The sequence below is a fragment of the Lithobates pipiens genome, unplaced genomic scaffold (assembly GCF_037356315.1).
Source record: "Lithobates pipiens isolate NorthernLeopardFrog02 unplaced genomic scaffold, aLitPip1_a1.2 Scaffold_27, whole genome shotgun sequence".
Classification (NCBI taxonomy): Eukaryota; Metazoa; Chordata; class Amphibia; order Anura; family Ranidae; genus Lithobates; species Lithobates pipiens.
The window spans coordinates 223,829,357-223,852,338 of NW_027507788.1; the positions used below are offsets into that span (position 1 = coordinate 223,829,357).

General features: G+C 44.2%; 1 protein-coding gene across 5 annotated transcripts in view; it reads right to left on the reverse strand.

Moving 5' to 3' along the window:
* Positions 1-2,066: 2,066 nt before the first annotated feature.
* The window catches only part of CHD5 (chromodomain helicase DNA binding protein 5), a 279,954-nt gene continuing 259,038 nt past the window's right edge, over positions 2,067-22,982 (reverse strand). For 4 of the 5 annotated variants that reach the window (XM_077458298.1, XM_077458297.1, XM_077458296.1 and 1 more), the window contains exons 35-40: positions 22,344-22,452; positions 19,812-19,944; positions 15,674-15,869; positions 14,692-14,852; positions 12,589-12,703; positions 2,067-2,752 (exon numbers count right to left, since the gene is read on the reverse strand). In XM_077458298.1, coding sequence (XP_077314424.1) covers positions 2,637-2,752; positions 12,589-12,703; positions 14,692-14,852; positions 15,674-15,869; positions 19,812-19,944; positions 22,344-22,452 — 830 coding nt within the window. In that variant the 3' untranslated portion in view covers positions 2,067-2,636. Of the gene's footprint in view, positions 2,753-12,429; positions 12,484-12,588; positions 12,704-14,691; positions 14,853-15,673; positions 15,870-19,811; positions 19,945-22,343; positions 22,453-22,982 lie in introns of all 5 variants that reach the window. The other variant, XM_077458299.1, reaches the window with a different exon arrangement.

The following is a 22,982-nucleotide window of genomic DNA, read 5'->3' on the forward strand; positions in this document are numbered from 1 at the left end:
GATATTTGCAAGAAAGATGACACCGTCTATGGCGCATGCGCACTGAGCGTGCCGTTTATTGAATAGGATTGTGCCGTCACCGATGGCGCGCATGTGTGGGAGTGACGTCATCGCGGCTCTGGCGCTGTGACCGGCCAGAGCCGCGATGACATCACTCCCACACATGCCCGCCATCGGAAGTCACTCCGTGTATCATGGCGGCGATGGAGGAGGTGACCGAGGATCGCTGTGTGAGCTTCGATCTCAAGCAAGTCATTCACAATGAACTAGTATGCTATGTAGACTAGCTCATTATGCCTTTGTCTTGCAGGATGTTTTTTTTTTTTTTTTTTTTAGAGAGGGTTTACTTCCTCACTTTCAGGGATAGTGTATTTTTTTTTTTTTTTTACCTGGAAAGGGAACACTTTTTGGAAGCTGGATAGGAAATGCACAATTTAAAGATATAGCGGATAAAGGGAAAATGAGATCATTACAGGAATTAAAGCACAAAAATGATCTGATAAGGATAAATTAATAGATATATTTACAGCTGAAGCATTTCATGATTACATTACCCCAGCCAATTAGAGCAGAGGAGACTTTGAACCCTATAAAACGATTATTTAAATTAGAGGTAAACCTGACATTTTTTTTGATGTCATAATGTAGAGTATAAGATTTCCTATCATTTGAGCCCAGTCTTGCCACAAAGAGTTAATCCAGCTCTGAGCGATCATCTTTTATTGATCAGTGAGATAAAATCTCGACAAACAGAGAAAAACTTTGTCAAATCCTCCCCCTTGCTGTGAGTGACAGGTGATTTACATATCTCGTGCACTAGCCTAAGAGACATGCATTATTTTTGAATTCCCTCCCCCACTCCTTTCTTCTGCTGCTCTGCCAGGATTGGATGTTCCACACCTCAGCATAATTGGGCATGCTGAAGTCATGTGGTTACTTTCCTGTCTTTTCACTGGATGTTAGAGATCATAACAGAAGTTCAGTGTAAGAAATACACAGGAGAAAATGCATAATGACAAGGGGAGTGTAGAGGTGGGCGGGTTCCTCCATAGGTTGCCATGGCTTTTTTTTTTTTCAACCAGGGATCTATGGAACCCTAGGGTTCCTCCATAAGTTGCCATGGGTTCCTTGAGTAAGGAGCAATTACTACCACTCATAGAAGTTGCCGCTGAAACCAATGTTCTTTTTAGCTATCTGTAAGAGGGGGATTATTCCCGCTGACTACAAATGTAAGGAGCATTCTTCTCCTTGACCATCACACATGCAGCAAGTCATTTTTAGCAGGAGCTCCCTGTGACCAGAAAACTATTTCAAGGGTTACTCCCTATTAAAAAAAGGTTGAGGAAGGCTGCTTTAGGGGAATAAAAACTGAAGCTGTACACCACTTGTTAAAAAGGTAAAATTGTCCCAGCGTCCACGCCATCTGGCTAGGTGCTCTTTGGCATGCATTACCCACAAACAAGTTTAAATTCCCTCCCTTCTGCGCATTTAGTTTTTGAGTGAAACGCGTTGGCAACACACTGAGGACAATCACTTTTTTTTTTTTTTTTTTTTACAAGTGATGGCCATTTTTCTCCATATTAATGATTTTAAGCAGCAAAAGACGGGGCTGGGGAGCTAGTCTGCACCCATGGTCAGAACAATGCATGGAGAGAGCCTTGGGTGGATGTAAATGAAGGAGTTGTCCCAACAACAAATCTAAAACACAATGAGCGACAATCACTCTTTTTTTTTTTTTTTGTTTTGTTATCCTACCGTACAGTGCCAGGACAAGGTCATCAAGCACCCAGGGCAAAGATGTTGAACTGTGCCCCCCCCCCCCTCCCCCGTCCTACTTATGATGTGCAAGCTTAGGGCATTCTACACCCAGCAGTCATTCCCTTTCAAAATCATTGCCGCCGTCACTACTTCTGTCAGCTTTGCAACAGAAGGAAGGCGCCCCCTCCCTACAGTAAACCATTGTGCGCCCAGGGCAGCCTTCCCTCCCGCCCACCCCCTTGTCCCGGCCCTGTTGCCCTATTATGTCTACAGTGCTGAGATCTCCCAAAATAAGACGGACCTCATAGTGGTGGGCGCAGTTTGTTTATTGAGAACATGAACAGACAAACAAGCACAACAGGCGGCTTTAACCTTTTGGCAAAATACAGCTACAAAAATTGTAGTATTAGAAGGTTGTAGTGGCGGCAGCGGTAATGGTCGCTCTGTTATTCCAGTCATGAAGATGGCAGTACGGGAATGTGGTCTTTTTGTTGTTGTTGTTGTTGTTTTCTTCACACCTGGACCAGCTAAATGTTATCTGAAGGGCCAAATAAGTGCATGCAGCTTTGTCAAACAAAATAACCATAAAAGATTTAACAAAGTCAAAAAGCTGCATATAAGTTGGTTCCTCGACAACAAAGCCGTTTCCTCGGATAAGAAAGAAACCTTTAAGTATCATTGTATCCCCTTTCTGTGTTTCAGTTTTTTTTTTTTCGTTTTTTTTTTAACAAGACAAACTCTTCAAGTCTTCAATAAGAAAGTGCAAAAAATGTACAAGGAAATTAAATCCCTTTTTTTTTTTAAAGAAGTTCATTGGATGGTTTTTGTAGGACGTTAGAAATGTGGTTATATGGCTGTCTCTGGGCGCGATATGCTTCTTAATCTTCAATAAAAATGATATCGTGGGGTCTTCCCTTCCGATCCAACGGGGCTCCGTCCAGGAGGGACTCGATCGACTTCCTGTCCGCGTAACAAGGGTGCGGCCCATTCGAAGCTGCGTGGGGGAGGGAAAGAAAACAAAAAAAAACAATAACAGACGCATTGAGGGGAATTCACTTAGTCTAGTGCAGCCAGAATCTGCAGCGATTTTCATTTCAAATTAATTTCCTTTTTTAATATAAGACCAGGGCGGAGAAGAGGTGCAGGAACTCCCCCCTTCTGAGTCACTCATTGTCTCCGCCCCCTACCCACCTCTGAACCCGATCCCTTGGTTCCACCCCTACCCACCTCTGAATGGCATCCCTTGGTTCCACCCCTACCCACCTCTGAACGGCATCCCTTGGTTCCACCCCTTACCCACCTCTGAACGCCATCCCTTGGTTCCACCCACTACCCACCTCTGAATGTCACCCCTTGGTTCCACCCCTTACCCACCTCTGAACACCATCCCTTGGTTCCACCCCTTACCCACCTCTGAACGCCATCCCTTGGTTGCACCCCTTACCCACCTATGAACGCCATCCCTTGGTTCCAACCCCTACCCACCTATGAACGCCATCCCTTGGTTCCAACCCCCTATTCACCTCTGAATGCCATCCCTTGGTTCCACCCCCTACCCACCTCTGAACACCATCCCTTGGCTCCACCCCCTGCCCACCTCTGAACACCATCCCTTGGCTCCACCCCCTACCCACCTCTGAACGCCATCCCTTGGTTCGACCCCTTACCCACCTATGAACGCCATCCCTTGGTTCCACCCCTTACCCACCTCTGAACACCATCCCTTGGTTCCACCCCTTGCAAACCTCTGAACGCCATCCCTTGGTTCCATCTTTTACCCACCTCTGAAGGCCATCCCTTGGTTCCACCCCTTACCCAACTATGAACACCATCCCTTGGTTCCACCCCCTACCCACCTCTGAATGCCATCCCTTGGTTCCACCCCCTACCCACCTCTGAAGGCCATCCCTTGGTTCCACCCCTTACCCACCTCCCAGCAGCAGCCCATTTTTAGTACAGAACCAAACATTTTTTGGTGCTAAATAATTAGTATGGGATTTGTTAACAAGAAATGCAAAAAATAGATCTTCTGCAGCCAGAAAAAAATAGACCCCCCCAGAAGTAATAAGTACCCCCTCAGCAACAAAGTACCACCTGTTACATAATACCACACCTGCAACAACAGGCCCCCAGCAACAGCAACAGGTTTTCCAGCAGCCAGCAACAATAGACCTCTCCCTCAGCAACTGGCCTCCCCAGGTAACAAGAGACCCCCTCAGCAACCATAGACCCCCCCCCCCACACAAATATGGATTACCTCCAGCATCCATAGACCCTCCAGCATACCCCAGTATGCTTTGCCTTCACATACATTCAGTGCTAAAGGTGCCCCTTGAGTCACTCCTCGTCTCTGCCCTCTACCTACCTCTGAGTAGTCCCTTGGTTCCACCCCTCACCCACCTCCCAACACCGCTACTTTTAGAGAGTACAGAACTAAGTATTATTTTGTGGTGCTAAAAAAAATTTGTATGGGATTTGTTAATGATAAAAGGTAAGCAGAAAATAGACCCCATCCCAGCAACAATAGACACCCCCAGCAGTAATAGATAACCCCCTATCAACAACATACAGCCCGTTACAAAATACTACCCCAGCAACAATAGATCCTCCCCTGCAACAACAGACCTCTTTCAAGCACTTAGTTGGGGTAGGCGGAACACTTTGGTGCTGGTTGGTCAGCCACACCTCTTGACCCTTGACCTCGGGGGACACGCCTTCTGACCTTTGGAGCAGGTCCCTATTCCAATCCCTGAGTCCTAACCTTGTTCTTCAAAGGAAAACCCTAACCCCCCAACCCAAAGCCATAACCCTAACCCCCCAGCAACATTAGACCACCCAGCAGCCAGCAACAATAGACCTCTCCCTCAGCAACTGCCCCCCCCCCCCCCCCACCGGCAACAATAGACTTCTTTAGCAACATTGGAACCCCCACACGAAAACAGATTCCTGCCAGCATCAATAGACCCTCTAGCATACCCCAGTACCCCTTGCCATTACGAGGAAGGTGCCGGAATTGTGTTCCCCCATAAATGTATAAAACCTTTCCTTTTTCATTACATACCTTATTCCCTCCTCCCATTCCCAGCCAGTCATCAGCATGCGAATTACATTTTTCAATAAAACCTATGTTGATTACATACTTTATTTTAGACCCAGTGATCATCACTGGGTCTCTGCGCATCATTATACAATGCAGGCAGATCGTGACTGGTGGGAGGGGCCATCATAGTACTGTACAAGTAACTTCCTGGAACATCATGGCGCCCTGCCTCAGTGCTCCTAAGGAGCCCCTCAGCCGGATGCAGTGGACGGGCTCTTGGGAAGAGGTAAATTAAATATCAAAATGCCCTGATGGGCGGATGTCAGTCTGGAGGAGTGGGCATCCCTAGGCAGCCTAGTGCTCCCTAATACTAGGCAGCCTAGGGCTCCCGAATACACCCCTTTAACGTAGGCAAAAGACGTGCTCTGTGGCACAATGCTGTCAGGTGTGAATGGGACATAACTTACCCCGTCCCCCCTGCATATTACATAAGAGGAGCACTGTACTGTACAAGGACTGACCACAGCCGTTGCTTCCACTGACACGAGAACAGGATGGGAAAGGAGCCGTGTTAGCATTTTTCAATGGCTATGCACTTTTAATGATGGGAGTAAAAAAGGATGCATCTAATCCCAGACTTTACCGTGACACTGGAAATGATGAATAATTGACGAGGACATCGTCCGCTCTGCACTTAGAGCACATACTCCCCTATTGTTCAGGTTCTGTCAATATGAATTATTTACCATGCACAATCGATATTACCATATGCAGACCTGTGTCCTTCTGCTGAAGAAGCTGAAAATTCCACTTTGCCGTTTTGTACTTTCTTTTTTTCCCCATGTAAAAAGCTCCCTTTCTATTCCTTCAATGTGCCCACATCTGTAGAACAATCCATCTTAAAAAGTTAGTTCACCATTACCAAAATGAACTGCCTCTGCAGGTAGGGGGTGTCTCTATATAAAAGTAAACTGTGCAGCTTTGACTGAAGTTGGATATTGCTATAGGTGTAGGCCAGGGGTCCCCAAACTTTCTAAACAAGGGGCCAGTTTACTGTCCTCCAGACTTTAGGGGACCAGACTGTGGCCATTGGGAGCAAAATTGTCCTGGTGTCAGTGAATGTTAACAATGAATCTTTGGTATTGGGGGAGTGGGGAATAATGCCCCATCATTGGTGTCGGTGGGAGGAATGGTGCCCCATCATTTGTGTCGGTGGGGGGAATGGTGCCCCATCGTTGGTGTCAATGGGAGGAATGACGCCCCATCCTTGGCGTCAATGGGAGGAATGGTTCCCCTATCATTGGTGTTAATGGGAGGAATGGTGCCCCATCGTTGGCATCAATGGGAGGAATGGTGCCCCCATAATTGGTGTCAATGTGAGGAATGGTGCCCCCATAATTGGTTTCAATGTGAGGAATGGTGCCCCCATACTTGGCATCAATGGGAGGACTGGTGCCCCATTGCTGGTGTCAGTAGTAGGAATTATGCCCCATTCTTGGTGTCAGTGGGAGGAAAAGTTCCCCCAAGTGCCAGTTGAAAGCAAAGGCCGCAGTTTGGAAACCACTGGTGTAGGCCATTAACCTACCTCCTGAAGCCTGGTCAAAAAAACTCCCAGAGATGGTATCAGCCAGTCCTGCCTTGTTGCTAGGATGTTGCTAGGACACACACACCCATAACTGCTCACCCCCACCATCATAGGAGCAAGCTCTCAAACCAATATGTGTGGTCCACTATCTCCTTGTCACTGAGAACTACTGCAACAGGGGAGATACAGTGCTTGGGGCTTGAAGGGGGAAATCTAAACTGGCTGTATGTGTCTTGGCAACATCCTTGCAATAAGGCAGGGCAGGATGATGTTATCTTTGGTAGGTATGTAAATGGTCCAAACCTATAGCAAAGACATTATTCAACGTTAGTTGAAGTTGCACAATTTGTTTTAAGGCACCCCATTACCCACAAAGGCAGTTTTTGGGTAAAGGTGAACCAACACTTTAAAATTATTGTAGTTACCACCAGGCCCTTTCTGACAGATGTCTTTAAAGAATACTTCCTGCCCCTATCAATGGTGACTGTTTTCAAACATACGTTGGCACTCTCGATCTTTTACTTGGTTTGCAAGAAACATCATACCTAAAATTAATATTTCCCCCAGGCTCCTATACCTTCTACAAACCCTTCCAATCCATATTCTTGGGGCCTTTCTCAGCTTGGTCAAGATGGCGTTTATTAACTTCCTTTGGTCCTATGGAGCCAGGAGGATTTGTGATCTCTCCCTAAGATGGGGGAGTGGTATGGGGCCTCCAGAGCCCTTTAAATATCACCAGGCGGTGCACACGAAGAGAGCCCTTGATTGGGTCAAACATGGTGCCATCAAACTTGGTGTGGGTATGGAGCAGAAAATGGCTTGTCTCCCCTTGCCAACCCTATTGTGGTAATTCTCAACTGAAGTTTAGGCACACCCACCACCCTGGTGGTAGTAACGAAAAAAAGGGGCGCATCTCCGATTTTTGAGGATGTGGCTTTTCTGGATTCACTCGATCTCTCAGATCCACATTTCTGGCTATTCTTGACCTAATTCTGTCTCCTTGCCTTCAGATGTTTTTGGATGGAAAGAGGGGAAATTACTGAAGGATATTTAATCAACAGTAATCCCCCCCAACCATTTTGGCAGACACTCCAAATTAAAAACTTCTGTTCTTTAATCAAAGTGCATGAAGTCAATTTTGGGCATAGTCTTTTTTTTTTTTTTTTAAACGAATGCTCCGATGTGTCCCCACTCCAGCATGCCCTCTCGGAGTCCCATACATACTATACTTCAGATTCTATCCAACCTTTTTTGAATACATGGGAGTCAGACCTGGGCCTCTCTCTGATGAGTGAACAGAAGGATCATATCTTGTTCTTCAATCATAAATCAACTATATCGAACAGATTCCAGGTGGCTGGGTACAATTAGTTATATGTACAGGGCAATGGTCCCCAAACTGTGCCCCGGGGGTCGGATGCAGCCTTTTACTTGCTTTTATCTGGCCCTTAGGGCACTATTTCATTTACTGACCCCAACAAAGGGGCACAATTCCTACTGATGACACCAACAATGGGGTAAATTCCTCCCAATGACACCACTGATGGAGCACAATTCCTCTAAGTGAAACCAATGATGGGACACGATTCCTTCCAGTGAAACAGACAATGGAACACAATTCCTGCCAGTGAAACCAACGACGGGGCACAATTCCTGCCAATGAAACCAACGATGGGACACAATTCCTGCCAATGAAACCAATGATGGGACACAATTCCTTCCAGTGAAACAGACAATGGAACACAATTCCTGCCAGTGAAACCAACGACGGGGCACAATTGCTACCAATGACACAACGATGGGGTACAATTGTTAACAATGGCACCAACAATGGGGCACAGCACCTTCCAGTGACACAAATGATGAGGCACAATTCTGTTAAATGACACCAAAGATGGGGCATTGTTTATTCCAACTGATGCTGGGACATTTTATTCTCCTGTTGGCCACAGTCCGGCCCCCCTAAAGTCTGAAGGACATTAAACTGGCCCTTTGTTTAGAACGTTTGGAGACCCCTGGTATAGGGTGCCCACTATAAAACAAAATGTTTCCATCTGCATCGCTGATGTGTTTGAGATGTCTGGGGGATCTCGAAACTCTCTTTCACATCTTTTGGTAGTGCCCATCTATACGCCTGTTCTGGGAGAAGGTCCAGCAGGTGGTGTATGAACTTACTGACATTCAGATGGAAAATCAGCCCCAGGTAATCTTGCTCCTAAAAAACACTTCTAGTTCATCTAATGCGGCCAGGGTCTGTATAACCCACACATGGAAATGTACAGAGCCCCCCCCCCCCTCAATGGGACATTGGTTCTCTGTGATCAAGGGGGTTCAGAGGATGGAGGAACTCACTGACTCCATCAAGCGGAAAAAGGAACAGCAGCGGAAAACATGGTTTTATTGGATTGCCTTCTTATTCTTCCAAAGCCTACCACACTTATGTTGCCCAATTACCTCTGGGCCGGCTGTAATTTTAAGGGCTCAGGATGACCAATTTGCACTAGACATAACACATAGGATGAAAACCCCCACAACACACACCTTTCCCCCCCCCCTTTTTTTATTTTTCCCCCCTTATTTAACTGCCCCCCCCCCCCCCATCACCCCTTCTCACCTTAGCAGTGTAGGTTTTCCCAGTGACTAGTAGTTTTTTCCTTTGTGTGGGTGACCAGACTGATCACCCACTCACTCCCCCCATGCCGAAAAGACAAAAGTTCTGGGTCATTCAAGGTGGTTGACTTGTAGAGGGCTCCTATTGTATATCACATTGTGTAACTACTTTGGCCCTCAAGATCAAAACCCCAAAATACCAACACAAGAAATACTAACCAATATCTATATATACTGTATAAATCAATAGCCGTAGTCTTGTGAGGGAGGGAGTCACCGGTACAACATCATCAATATGCATATCTCATGCTTAACAGTCCTGGAGTAGGGATCATCTGGGAGAGGCTTTGCCGCTGATGCAGCTGGTTTGACTGGCTGCATCAAAACCAGTCAAGCAGTGCCTCTCTCATATGCCCAGCCTCTCCCAGATGATCCTTAAACCAGGACTGTTAAGTATGACCTGTGCATTTTGCACACTACAATTTACATGTTTATTCTCGGGCTACTTAACCATCATATAAAGCAATGGGTGGCCTATGTGTGTCTATGACAGCTTGGAAGTTTGAACTTTGGGGTTCCTCTGTAGTCGGCTCTGTTAACTCCATGTGCCAACTGCATGGCCTTCACTGGTGTGTGAGGGAGGTGTTCCCAGCACTCCATTTGCTACTTTGTTAAGTAAATGGGTTGGATCCCAGATTCCCCACCATTGAGGAAAGTGTGATCTATGTGTGTTATATCAGGAAGGAATTTTTTTTTCCCTTGCTGTAGAAAATTGGATCATGCTCTGCTGTTTTTTTGGTTTTTTTGCCTTCCTCTGATTTAACTGTGGGTATAAAATTTGGGTATATTGGATTGTACAATATTTTTATTTTATTTATTTATTGTTTTTAAGGTTGAACTGGATGGACTTGTGTCTTTTTTCAACCTAACTATGTAACTACCCTGTTTCCCCAAAAATAAGACCTAGCGTGATTGTCGGTGATGGCTGTAATATAAGCCCTACCCCCTTGTAGGTTTTATTTTCAGGGTAGGGCTTATATTGCAGCCATCACTGACAACCACGCTAGGTCTTATTATATACAGGGTATATCCTCCTCTGGACCACAGTGCCCATTATATATTAACCGGGCATCACCAGTATCTTTTTTGGAGCTCTTGAGCTGGAACTGTATCACTTTGGAACTCTAATACATTACCTATCTCTCCGAGAGTTTGCTTCCAATGGATATACCTCAAAGGCCCACAAGCCCATTGCATAGCTCAGAGTTTTTGTAGAGGGAGGGAGGGAGAGAGAGGAGAGGGAGAGAGAGAGAGAGAGAGAGAGAGAAAAAGAGAGAGAGAAGGGGGAGGTAGAAAAAGAGAATGAGAGAGAAAAAAGGAGAGAGGGAGAGAGAAAGAGAGAGAAAAAAAAAAGAGAAAGAGTGAGGGAAATAACGAGAAGAGAGAGAAAAAGAGAGAAGAGAGAGAGAAAAAGAGAGAAGAGAGAGAGAGAAAAAGAGAGGGGGGAGAGCAAATGAGAGAAAGAGAGAAAGAGAAAGGGATAGAGAGATAGGGGGGGGGGGGGGTAGAAAAGAGAGAGAAGAAAGAGAGGGGAGAGAGAGAGAAAGATTAGGAGAAAGAGCGAGACAAAGAGAGGAGAGAAGGAAAAGAGAGAAAGAAAAAAAAAGGAGAAAGAGAGAAAGAAAGAAAGAGAGAGAGAGAGAGAGAGAGAGAGAGAAACAAGAACAAGGAGAGAGAGAGGGGGGGAGGAGGAGGAGAGAGAGAGAGAGAGAGAGAGAGAGAGAGAGAGAGAGAGAGAGAGAGAGAGAGAGAGAGAGAGAGAGAGAAGGGAGGGAGAGAGAGAGAGAAAAGAGGAGAGAAAAAAGGGAGAGAGAGAGAGAGAGAGGAAAGGAGAGAGAGAGAGAGAGAGAGAAGAAAAAAAGGAGAGAGAGGGGGGAGAGAGAGAGGAAGAAAAAGAGCAAGAAAGAGAGAACAAGAAAGAGAAAAGAGAGAGAGAGAGAGAGAGAGAGAGAGAGAAGAGAGAGAGAGAAACGAGAGGAGAGAGGGGGGGGGGGTAGAAGTAAAAGAGAAAAGAGAAAGAGCAAGAAAAAATAAAAAAAAGAGAAAGCCCTTGTACAGACGGTCGGAGATTCCGCCGGAATGTTTCCTATCGGAGCGTTTTGTCGGATATTCTGACTGTGTGTGGTCTGCATCGGACTGTTTCCGTCGGACCAACTTTTCCAACTTGCCGGAAATATTTTCCGACAAAATGCTCCATACTCCGATCATGTGTAGCCTACTCCGACGGACAAAGTGCCACGCATGCTCAGATCAAATTCCTAGACCAAAGCTATTGGCTACTAGCCTGAACGTAGTCCCATCGTAACGAAATAACGTCACCACGTTATATACAATCGGATTTTCCGACAACTTAGTCCGACCGTGTGTATACAACATCACTTCCGGACCTCTTCCGGAATTAATCTGTCGGAATAACTCAGACGGATTTGGTCGTCGGAATCTCCGACCGTGTGTACAAGGGCAAAGAGAGAAAAAGAGAGAGGGAGGGAGAAAAAGAGAGGAAGAAAAAGAGATGGAGAGAAAGAAAGGAAGAAAAGGAGATATAAAAATAGAGAGAGAGAGAGAGAGAGAGAGAGAGAGAGGGAGAGAAAGAAAAGGAAATATAAAGAGAGAGAGAGAGCAAGAAAGGAGGAGAGAGAAAGAAAAGGAGATATAAAGAGAGAGAGAGAGAGAGCAAGAGAGGAGGAGAGAGAAAGAGAGAAAGGAAGAAAAAGAGCGAGAAAGAGAGAGAGAGTAAAAGAGAGAAGAGAAAGAGAAACAAGAGATAGAGAGAGTACTGCATTCCTTTGCAATCTGTGGCTGTGACTATGGTCTGGCTGATAAGTTGATGAATGATGATGATGATTGTATTGTCTCGTTATCTACTTAAGTAACCATTGTCATTGATTCCATGCTTGCTTTGTATGCTTGGATTTGGGATATTGCTGTCTATACTTTCTAGTGTTGGAGTCACTCTGTACTTTACAGCTACATGACTGGATGCAACGAAAGCTTGAATAAAAAAAAATAAGAAAAAGGATTGTAGTACAGATGTGGGCACATAAATGGGTGTTGAGGTTCCTATTACAGAAGCTCCTGCAGAGAGGGAAGGTCTCACACTGGATTACTGCAGGGATGTGGGAGAAATACACAAAGCTCACTGAGATATAAGAAAGAACACGCATGGCTCCTGTATGCAGACAATGTTTGTGTATCCCGGAGACTCCTGCTGCCTTCACAATATTTTTGTTCCTTTGCAACATCTAATATCATAGCAAAATGTCCAGTGCACTTTAGTGTACTCTAAATATACACTACTCTGACCAAGCTTAAAGCCAGCACCAACACTGAAGGATTAGACGGATGGTGTGGAGCACACAGCGGTGAGTCCACTTACCTCCCTTCCGCACGGAGGCTGTCCCGGAGGAAAATTTCAGAAACCGCTAAAAATCTATTAAGGAAGAAAACATCCGGTTTGCCAGGCGGTTTACTGGAAATATTCCCCATTGATGATGGTGTTTTTTTTTAAATGATCAGAGAAGGCTCAGCAACTCACCTGCCACATAGGGGCCCAGGGGCATCTGGCTATAATTAACCATACTGCCTGGACCGGGTCCTCGGAAGTTTGGGCCAAAACTATTGTTGTACATCGGTGTGGAGCCAAATGTCCCCTGAAAAACAAAACAAACAAAAAAAAAAAAACACACACAAATCAAACAGATGGACTTGGGGATCAAATACCGGTAGTTAAAGTGGAAACAACCAAAATCGATCAGTCTTCACTCACACCTCTCTGATCGAACCACATCTGTGGTGTGATTTCTGGCAAAATGCACCCTTCAAAAGATTAAGCAAATCATGTCTAAAACTCTGTATTAAAAAACACAGAGGTGTTAAACAAAGCCTATTAAAGTAGAACTAAAAGCAACCCCCCCCCTATTTTTGATATGGCAAGGCAGGGTAATAACCCATGTCAGATTGATTTTTTTTTCTTTTTTTTTTGCACCATCTCTGCTCCATTGGGGAGATTTCCCTTAATTTCCTGTTCTTTAGCCAAACAGGAAGTGAGAAGAAATCTCCCTGCAAATTAGGGGAATTCCTTGGGGAGCCTCGGATCACCAGAACTAGGGTCCCCATCGGATCCTTTGACAATTATTTTTTTTTCCCCATGACTCAGAATCCAGAAACATCAGTGCAGCACTGGATGAAAGATGCAAGGGTCTGTCAGGAGTCCAGAAACTCATTGACCTTTTATACACAGACACTAATTACAAACAGATCACAGGTGAGGATGGTGACCTTTAATAACCATTCAAACCCCTTTGTGTCAACTTGTGTGCATGTTATCAGGCCAAAATCACCGGGGTATGTAAACTTTTGATCAGGGTCATTTGGGTAGTTTCTGTTGCCATTATGATATAAAAAGAGCAAACACAGATGATTGATAATAAATCGCTTCAGCCAAACACTAAACATGAGTAAAAGAAAAGTTTTTCTGTTATCATTCATATTCTCTGACAAATGGCCAAGAAATCATAAAAATTCTGCCGGGGTATGTAAACTTATGAGCACAACATTACCTGGCTGATGCCTCTGTAAGCTGGAAGTCACTGAAATAGACACTGCTACTACACTGCTACTACAGTGATCTCCACTTGCTTCCGGGCCCCGTGCTGAGTGGCTGACCTGCTGCATTCTGAACACAGGCGGTCGGTAACTCGTCACGGTTGCCATTCAAGCAATGCTTTGCATTTTCAGAATGAAAGCAAATCATTCTGATTGGAGGAGGAGGAGAGTGTGACGTCTACTTTGTCCAGTTAGAGAGGGTTTCATTGATTTCCAGCTTCCAGGAGGATGGGCAAGGTATTGTATATACATAGTTACTTTGGCTCAAACTGTAACTATGAATAAAACTTAGGAGTCTGCAGTCACTATATCTGCTCTCCCACGGTACATGGAAATGCAATTATTTTAGTAAATATAAACTGCTAAATACCCTTTCTCATCAGCAGTATATAGCAGCCTAGTTACTATCAGTGTCCAGCAGAGCACCGATCAAAGCTTGAGGGAGGAGTTTTCATTCTCCCCTGATTGTCCTATGAGGCGGCAGGACCCCTGACCCTCCGTCTGGACAGTGTTGATTGGCCCTGTGCCGATCACATGCACCCTCCCAAGAAAAAAAAAAAAAAAGAAGACCCTCTAGCAATACACACCAAACTGAGCATGTGCAGAGTGCCCCCATAGCTCTGTTATACCAGAATATGGTTTGGGGACTATGGAAGAAGGCGAGGATTAGAGAAGACAGGATCAAACAGCCTTTTTATACAATGCGGAGGATTAACCCCTTAGGTTCCAGAACGAGTAACAAGCATGCTTTACGGCAGTGGTCATCAACCCCGTCCTCAGGGCCCACTAACAGGCCAGGTTTTATGTATTACCTTGGGGAGAAGCAGACTAGAATACGGCAATCAATGAGCAGCAAATGATATCACCTGTGATGTATTTCAGTTATCTTGCAAACCTGGCCTGTTAGTGGGCCCTGAGGACAGGGTTGATGACCACTGCTGTACGGCATATACAAACTGATTTTACGGTTGTGGGTCTATTAATACTCAAATTTATTGATCCATATAAGTTTATAGACTTGGGAGGTTCTAACCTGGACTGTGGCTTCTCCTCCTCGGTTGGTCAGCCGGCTGAGAATACTGCGCTCGGACATCTGTAGACGGGCTGCCACTGGGGGTATCCGGGACAGCATGGAGGGCAAACGGGTCACATCGGCCTTCATGTCACTCAGCAGCTCTTCCAGCTGGTTCAGCACTGTGCACAAGTCACAAACCCAAAAAAATTAAAAATGACTTGATCGGATAGATCTGAATGAATGAATGAATGAATGAAATACTTGTATAGCGCACAATGCGAACTGAATCGCCTCTATTATACAGTTTTGCTGCAGATCAAAAACTTCAAGCAAATCAAAGTTTCTCTTTCATCTTTCATGTTTAGGAGACCCCCCCCCCCCAATTCTCTACTGTAGGGAAACGGGGCCACTAGCTGCAATGTCACTTGCACCAGCCAGGGTCCCGTCACAGAGCACAAATATCTTCATGAATTCACAATGCAGACAATGTGTGGGCAGCACAGTGGTGTAGTGGTTAGCACCTTCACCTAGCAGCAATAGGGTTGCTGGTTCAAATCCCGACCACAACACCATCTGCCTGGAGTTTGCATGTTCTCCCTGTGCCTGCGTGGGTTTCCTCCGGGTACTCCGGTTTCCTCCCACACTCCAAAGACATGCTGGTAGGTTAATTAGACCCTGTCCAAAAAGAATTGGCCATAATATGTGTATGTCAATGTTGTAAGTGTGTCGGGACTCTACAGGTTAAAGGACCACATAAATAGCTGCAGATGAACACCGGTGGCAAGAAAAAGCGCCCAGAGGCGATTCAGTTCGTATAGGTAGCGCTATACAAGTCATTCATTCATTCACAAAACTGAGGGAGGAGACGTATCAATATTAATATTAGTCACTGTAAAGACTGTCATAGATCTAAAGTGATGCTGGATTAGGTGCTTTTTTTTTTTGACCATACATTGCAGGGTGGGAGGAATCTGCCAGAGGCACGTTAATTGTCGCTCACCTTTGTGTAGGACGGCATTGGCAGGCTTGTTCCCTGCCAGAGACTCTTTGGAGAGATGCTGATGGCTCTCAGCAAGGCACTCCACTTCGGCCAGTCGGGCGTTCAGCGCCATGGCTGGGTGGTTGGGGTCTTGGGTCATATTGAGATAGGCGGCTCTTCTCAGCTGTTCTTCAATTACAAGCGCTTGTTCCAGAAGCTACAAGAAAACACAAAAATGTCCCATTAGAACAGGCTTTCCCAACACCCTTTCAACACACAGGAACCCTTACAATGTCTTTCCAGTCTCAGGGAAGCCCTGCTAAATAATGACTAGATCTACAACCCATGAATGGTACATTGGTCTGGTGGTCAGTGGGAAGAACGCTCCTCACACTTGTGGTCATTGGGAAGAGCTTCCCCTGTACAGAGAACTAAACAGATAATCGGTGTCAGTGGGAACTTATCTGAGAGGCAAAAATTGGTCATTTCTCAAGGAACCTCCATCAGACTTCTATAGCTATTCTATCTCAATTCTAGTGGGGAATCGGAGAAATCACCAACACCTAGGCCCCCAACTAACGATTTTTTTCATAATTGATTAGTTGGCTGATTATTCTTTAGATTATTCGGTTAATAACCTTAAAAAAAAAAAAAGTGTGGTGTATAATTTAGCTAATATGTAAAGTTAAAAAAAAAAAAAGGCTATTTATTCTTAAATTATCTCTATGCCGTGGTAAATATAACCAACTTTATGGTTAGGGAGCAAAATATCTAATCCACTCTGAGAATAACAGACAGAAGAGATATACTGTATATACTATTAGAGGAGATATACTATATATACTATTAGAGGATATATATACTATTAGAGGAGATATATACTGTATATACTATGAGGAGATATACCGTATAAACTATTAGAGGAGATATAATGTATATATTAGAGGAGAGATATACTGTATATACTATGAGGAGATATACTGTATAAACTATTAGAGGAGAGATATAGTGTATATACTATTAGAGGAGAGATATACTGTGTAAACTATCAGAGGAGAGATGTACTGTATGTACTATGGGGAGATATACTGTTTAAACTATTAGAGGAGAGATATACTGTATATACTATTAGAGGAGAGATATACTGTATATACTATTAGAGGGGATATACTGTATAAACTATTAGAGGGGAGATATAATGTATATACTATGAAGAGATATACTGTATATACTATTAGAGGAGAGATATACTGTATATACTATTAGAGGAGAGATATACTGTATATACTATTAGAGGGGATATACTGTATATACTATTAGAGGGGATATACTGTATATACTATTAGAGGGGAGATATAGTGTATATACTATGAGAGATATACTGTATATACTATTAGAGGAGAGATATACTGTATATACTATTAGAGGAGAGATATACTGTATATACTATTAGAGGGGATATACTGTATATACTATGAGGAGATATATACTGTATAAACTATTAGAGAAGAGATATTGTGTATATACTATGAGTAGATATACTGTATATACTATTAGAGGAGAGATTTACTGTATATATTATTAGAGGAGAGATATAGTGTATATACTATGAAGAGATTTACTGTATATACTATTAGAGGGTGAATCTGGTAAAAAATCATCAGACTCAGAGATCAGATTTTTTTTTAAGTAAAAATTGAATGTATTCCTTAAAAAAAAAAAAATATACTGTATATACTATGAGGAGATATACTGTATAAACTATTAGAGGAGAGATATAGTGTATATACTATTAGAGGAGAGATATACTGTGTAAACTATCAGAGGAGAGATGTACTGTATGTACTATGGGGAGATATACTGTTTAAACTATTAGAGGAGAGATATACTGTATATACTATTAGAGGAGAGATATACTGTATATACTATTAGAGGGGATATACTGTATAAACTATTAGAGGGGAGATATACTGTATAAACTATTAGAGGGGAGATATAATGTATATACTATGAAGAGATGTACTGTATATACTATTAGAGGAGAGATATACTGTATATACTATTAGAGGAGAGATATACTGTATATACTATTAGAGGGGATATACTGTATATACTATTAGAGGGGATATACTGTATATACTATTAGAGGGGAGATATAGTGTATATACTATGAGAGATATACTGTATATACTATTAGAGGAGAGATATACTGTATATACTATTAGAGGAGAGATATACTGTATATACTATTAGAGGGGATATACTGTATATACTATGAGGAGATATATACTGTATAAACTATTAGAGAAGAGATATTGTGTATATACTATGAGTAGATATACTGTATATACTATTAGAGGAGAGATTTACTGTATATATTATTAGAGGAGAGATATAGTGTATATACTATGAAGAGATTTACTGTATATACTATTAGAGGGTGAATCTGGTAAAAAATCATCAGACTCAGAGATCAGATTTTTTTTTAAGTAAAAATTGAATGTATTCCTTAAAAAAAAAAAAAAAAAGTAATTTTAAGAACGTTCGTTCGATTTTCTAATTGTTAGTGGGGTTAAATCGATGTTCGTTTTTAACCACTGTGACGGGAAAATCTGGAAATAATAGAAAACTTCTCGGTGAAAGGAATTTTCAGACAGTGGATGTGGTTTTTGTTCAGAAATTACATTAATTTAAAAACAGAATGTTAAAAACAAGTGAGAATGTCAAACATTCTTTCATTCAGCGAATGTACAAAGTTTTTACGTATTAATATTCTCGTCTGAAAATTGATCGGTGTGGTCAGCATAAGGCTCGGTACACACCTATGCAGTTTGCTTTGGATGCGTTTCTGCAGTGCTTTTTGCTGTGCGTTTTGATTTTTGCGCACGTGATTTTACTGCAATTTGCATTTTTGCTATTTTTTTTGGCCAATTTGTTGTTGGGCAGATTAGAAAAAAAAAACACAAATTGCTGCAAAAAACGCATTACATGCATTTCTGCAGGTTCTCCATGGAAGTATATTGAACAACAAAAGCACCGTTTCGCGTTAAAAAAAAAAAAGTCCCTGACCCTCTCCAAATACGCAGCGGCTGAAAAAAGCCTTGATGTGAACGTGTCCCATAGGAAACCATGTAATGTATGTTTCTGCAAGAAGCACCAAAAAAACACAAGGGAGTGAACCAAGTCTAAAACGTTTAGTAACATTATAGGGTTAAAAAAAACTGAAAGTGGCCTTTTATGGTACAAAAAAAAAAAACAGATAATCACCATTTCATTTTTTTACTGTAGAACTGTGAAAGTAATATTTACAGTAGCGATTATTTGCTTTTTCTCTTCTACTCAGGGGCAGACTGACAACTCATGGGGCCCCCGGGCAATAGGAGAAGATTATGGGGCCCCCGGGCAATAGGAGAAGATTATGGGGCCCCCGGGCAATAGGAGATTATGGGGTCCCCAGGCAATAGGAGATTATGGGGCCCCCAGGCAATAGGAGATTATGGGGCCCCCAGGCAATAGGAGATTATGGGGTCCCCAGGCAATAGGAGATTATGGGGTCCCCAGGCAATAGGAGATTATGGGGTCCCCAGGCAATAGGAGATTATGGGGCCCCCAGGCAATAGGGGATTATGGGGCCCCCAGGCAATAGGGGATTATGGGGCCCCCAGGCAATAGGGGATTATGGGGCCCCCAGGCAATAGGAGATTATGGGGCCCCCAGGCAATAGGAGATTATGGGGCCCCCAGGCAATAGGAGATTATGGGGCCCCCAGGCAATAGGAGATTATGGGGCCCCCAGGCAATAGGAGATTATAGGGCCCCCAGGCAATAGGAGATTATAGGGCCCCCAGGCAATAGATTATGGGGCCACACAGCATACACACACATACATTATACACACACATCACACATCACACATACATTATACACACACAGTATACACACACTGAAAGGGTACTGGAGAGGCGGGGCAGCTATAATCTTGGGATTTTTTAAAAAAAAACTGATTTTTACATACTGGCCCTGGTTTTATTGAGGCTGGCAACCCTGATGGGGCCCCTTAGTGGCATGGGGCCCTCGGGCAGTGCCCGAGTGCCCGAATGGTCAGTCCGCCCCTGCTTCTACTTTGCCACTTGCACAACTCAACATAAAACCACTATTACCTTAAATCTTCGAGCCAGAAATTTATTCTTCATTTCCAGGTAGTTTCCTTTGTGTATCTCAGATTTAAAAGGCTCATTTAATATTAAGTAGCAAGGGTCATTTTGTATATCCTGCCAGCGGGCGTAGCCGTGTCTGTAGGGGATAGCAATGAAGGATGACAACTGCCGGACGGACAATTATTAGCGATGATACCCGGCGTGTGCCAAGTCAACAATTAATCTGCAAACAAAGGAGGGATTATGTGGAGAGAAGGCCATGCGATAATAAATACATCTCCTCCCCGGGGCGCGTTAACCTTTAATTACCAATAAATAAAGAGCAAGGAGCGGCCCCCCGCTGCCTTACACTGGTCCTGGGGAACACAGAGGAGCCTCATGCTGACCGTAACGAAAAGGTCATTACGGCTAAAAGTGATTTCAGGGGTTGTTATTGTGTAGATGGTGCAGCGGGAATCCCATTGAGCCAAAATAATTAAAATGCTTTAGGCATTTAAAGAAAATCTCCAATCAAAACAAAAACAAAAACACGCACACACAAGATGACAGTCGGCAGATAATTGAGATTTGGGGGATATCCTCACCTTCCAACAATTTGTACCTAAAAGTTTTTTTGTTGATGGAGGCGTGTCTGGTTTTCTGTGCTCATCAGATGTATAATAATACTTTTATATAATAATAATAATAATTAAAAAAATATATTATAAATAAAAATATATATAATAAATATAATTATATTGATTGTATTAAAAAAAAAAAGATATTAATACAAATGTATATTTTTATAAAAAATGTATAATCATTATATTAAATGGAATTATTTAACCACTTAAAGGGGAGGGCCAACCGGGAAATCGTTTTTTTTTTTTTAAAAGTCAGCAGCTACAAACCCTGTAGCTGCTGACTTTTAATAAGCACACTTACCTGTCCTGGGTGCCCGCGATGTTGGCCCGCCTGAGGCCGACCATCCCTCAGGCTCTCGGGGTCCCGGCGCCGCCATTCCAACTAAGGGAAACAGGCAGTGGAGCCTTGCGGCTTAACGGCTCATTTCCTACTGCGCATGCGCGAGTCTAGCAGCGCTTTGTGAATCGGGTGCCCGCTGTGTTCCCAGAACACACCGCACCCCAGTCACTAGAAGGTGATGTGAGGAGGAGAAGACTGAAGATCATCGCGGAATAGGAAGAGGCAGATTAGGACGATCTGCCTAGCAACAGGCATTTCTGGTAAGCTACAAAATTATTATTATTTTTTTCCTCCAATTTTTCAGGAACATTTTTCTGCAATTTTTTTTTTTTTTTTTTAGAGTGGCCCTCCACTTTAAAGGCCGTGCTATAGCCAACTACAGCACAGGCTTAAATTGCTAGAAAGGACGTCCACGTACATGGACGTCCTCCCGCGCTCACAGATCGGGCGGATCCTGGTGTGTCGAATACTGTCCCCCGTCGGATAGTGTCCGCACTGTATTGCGCTTGTGCAGTACGGAAGACAAGGAGACGCCAAACGTCTCCGAAGATGAATGCCATCTGTGCACTGACTCCAGGTTCAAGCCCCACCATCCAAGTGGACATAGAGATAGGATAAAAAATTGCAGAGCGAAGCGAGGCCATGCCCGAAGCGTGGCGAGCGAAGCGAGGCCATGCCCAAAGCATGGCGAGCGAAGCGAGCCCGCCAGGGGCCGTCTTACTAAGTGCTAACGTATGTCCACTTGGATGGTGGGGCTTGAATCTGGACAAATTGCGCAGGCACCGTTCATCTTCTGAGACTTTCGGAATCTCCTTGTCCTCCGTACTCAGGGGCGTAACTATAGGGGGTGCAGCAGTCGCGACCGCAACTGGGCCCTGTGCTGCAGGGGGCCCATGCAGCCCCCTCTACATATGGCCAGCAGCAGCATAGGCAGCTAGGGGTACCAGTGCACCATGCACACGGGTGAGTGGAGGGTGACTAGCAGAGCTCCATGCTCGACTATCGCACTGGCTGCTCTTTAGTTGTGCATTCCCCGCATGACCTGTGTCCTCGGCTGGCTCCTCAGAGTACCCCTCTCCTGCTTCATGCATTGCCGCTCAGTCCAATGTCTGTTCTCCCCAGCCAGTGCCCCATCGTTGGTGTCAGTGGGAGGAATAGTGCCCCATCGTTGGTGTCAGTGGGAGGAATAGTGCCCCATCGTTGGTGTCAGTGGGAGGAATAGTGCCCCATCGTTGGTGTCAGTGGGAGGAATAGTGCCCCATCGTTGGTGTCAGTGGGAGGAATAGTGCCCCATCATTGGTGTCAGTGGGAGGAATAGTGCCCCATCATTGGTATCAGTGGAAGGAATAGTGCCCCATCATTGGTGTCAGTGGGAGGAATAGTGCCCCATCATTGGTATCAGTGGGAGGAATTGTTTTCCCATCATTGCTGTCCGTGTTAAGAATAGTGCCCCATTGTTGATGTCAGTACAGGAATTATTGCTGTATTGTTGGTGTCAGTGGCCCCCGGGCCTCAGTTTGGAGACCACTGCATTACAACGAAGGAACTACATTCGGCATCCTCAAAGGATACGTGACAATTCCAGCAAGCAACCAATAATCATGCCTCCTGTGCCATATGTCATAGATTTTGCCAGAAGAGACGGCAGCTCTTTCTTCGTTCTGCCATAATGTATGGAGCTCTGAAACACAAAAACAAATACAGATTGCAGAAGAGGGAAAAACCTCAATTCACAATATGCACTGAATAACATTAAGATTGTGGACACCTGACCATCACACCGACCTATATGTCACTCCCACATCATACAAAGGTTTTCTAGACAATTGAGCTCCTCCAACCTTGGGGCAAGAGTTTGGTGAAGACCCTTTTCTATTCCACCATGACTGTGCCCCCCCCCCCCCCCCCTTGTACAAAGCCAGCTCCATGAAGACATGGTTTGACCAGTTTGGTGTGGAGGAAGTCGAGTGTCCTGCACAGAGCCCTGACCTCAACCCTACTGAACACCATGGGGTGAACGTGAATGCTGATTGTGAGCCAGGACTTCTCATCCATCATCAGTACCTGACCTCACTAATGGGCATCGATTTCCACAGATACCCTCCAAAATCTTGTGGAAAACCTTCCCAGAACAGAGGAGACGGTTAAAAGGAGGCAACTCCATATTAGTGACCATGGGGGGGGAACTGGCTTTCTAATGATATGATCATC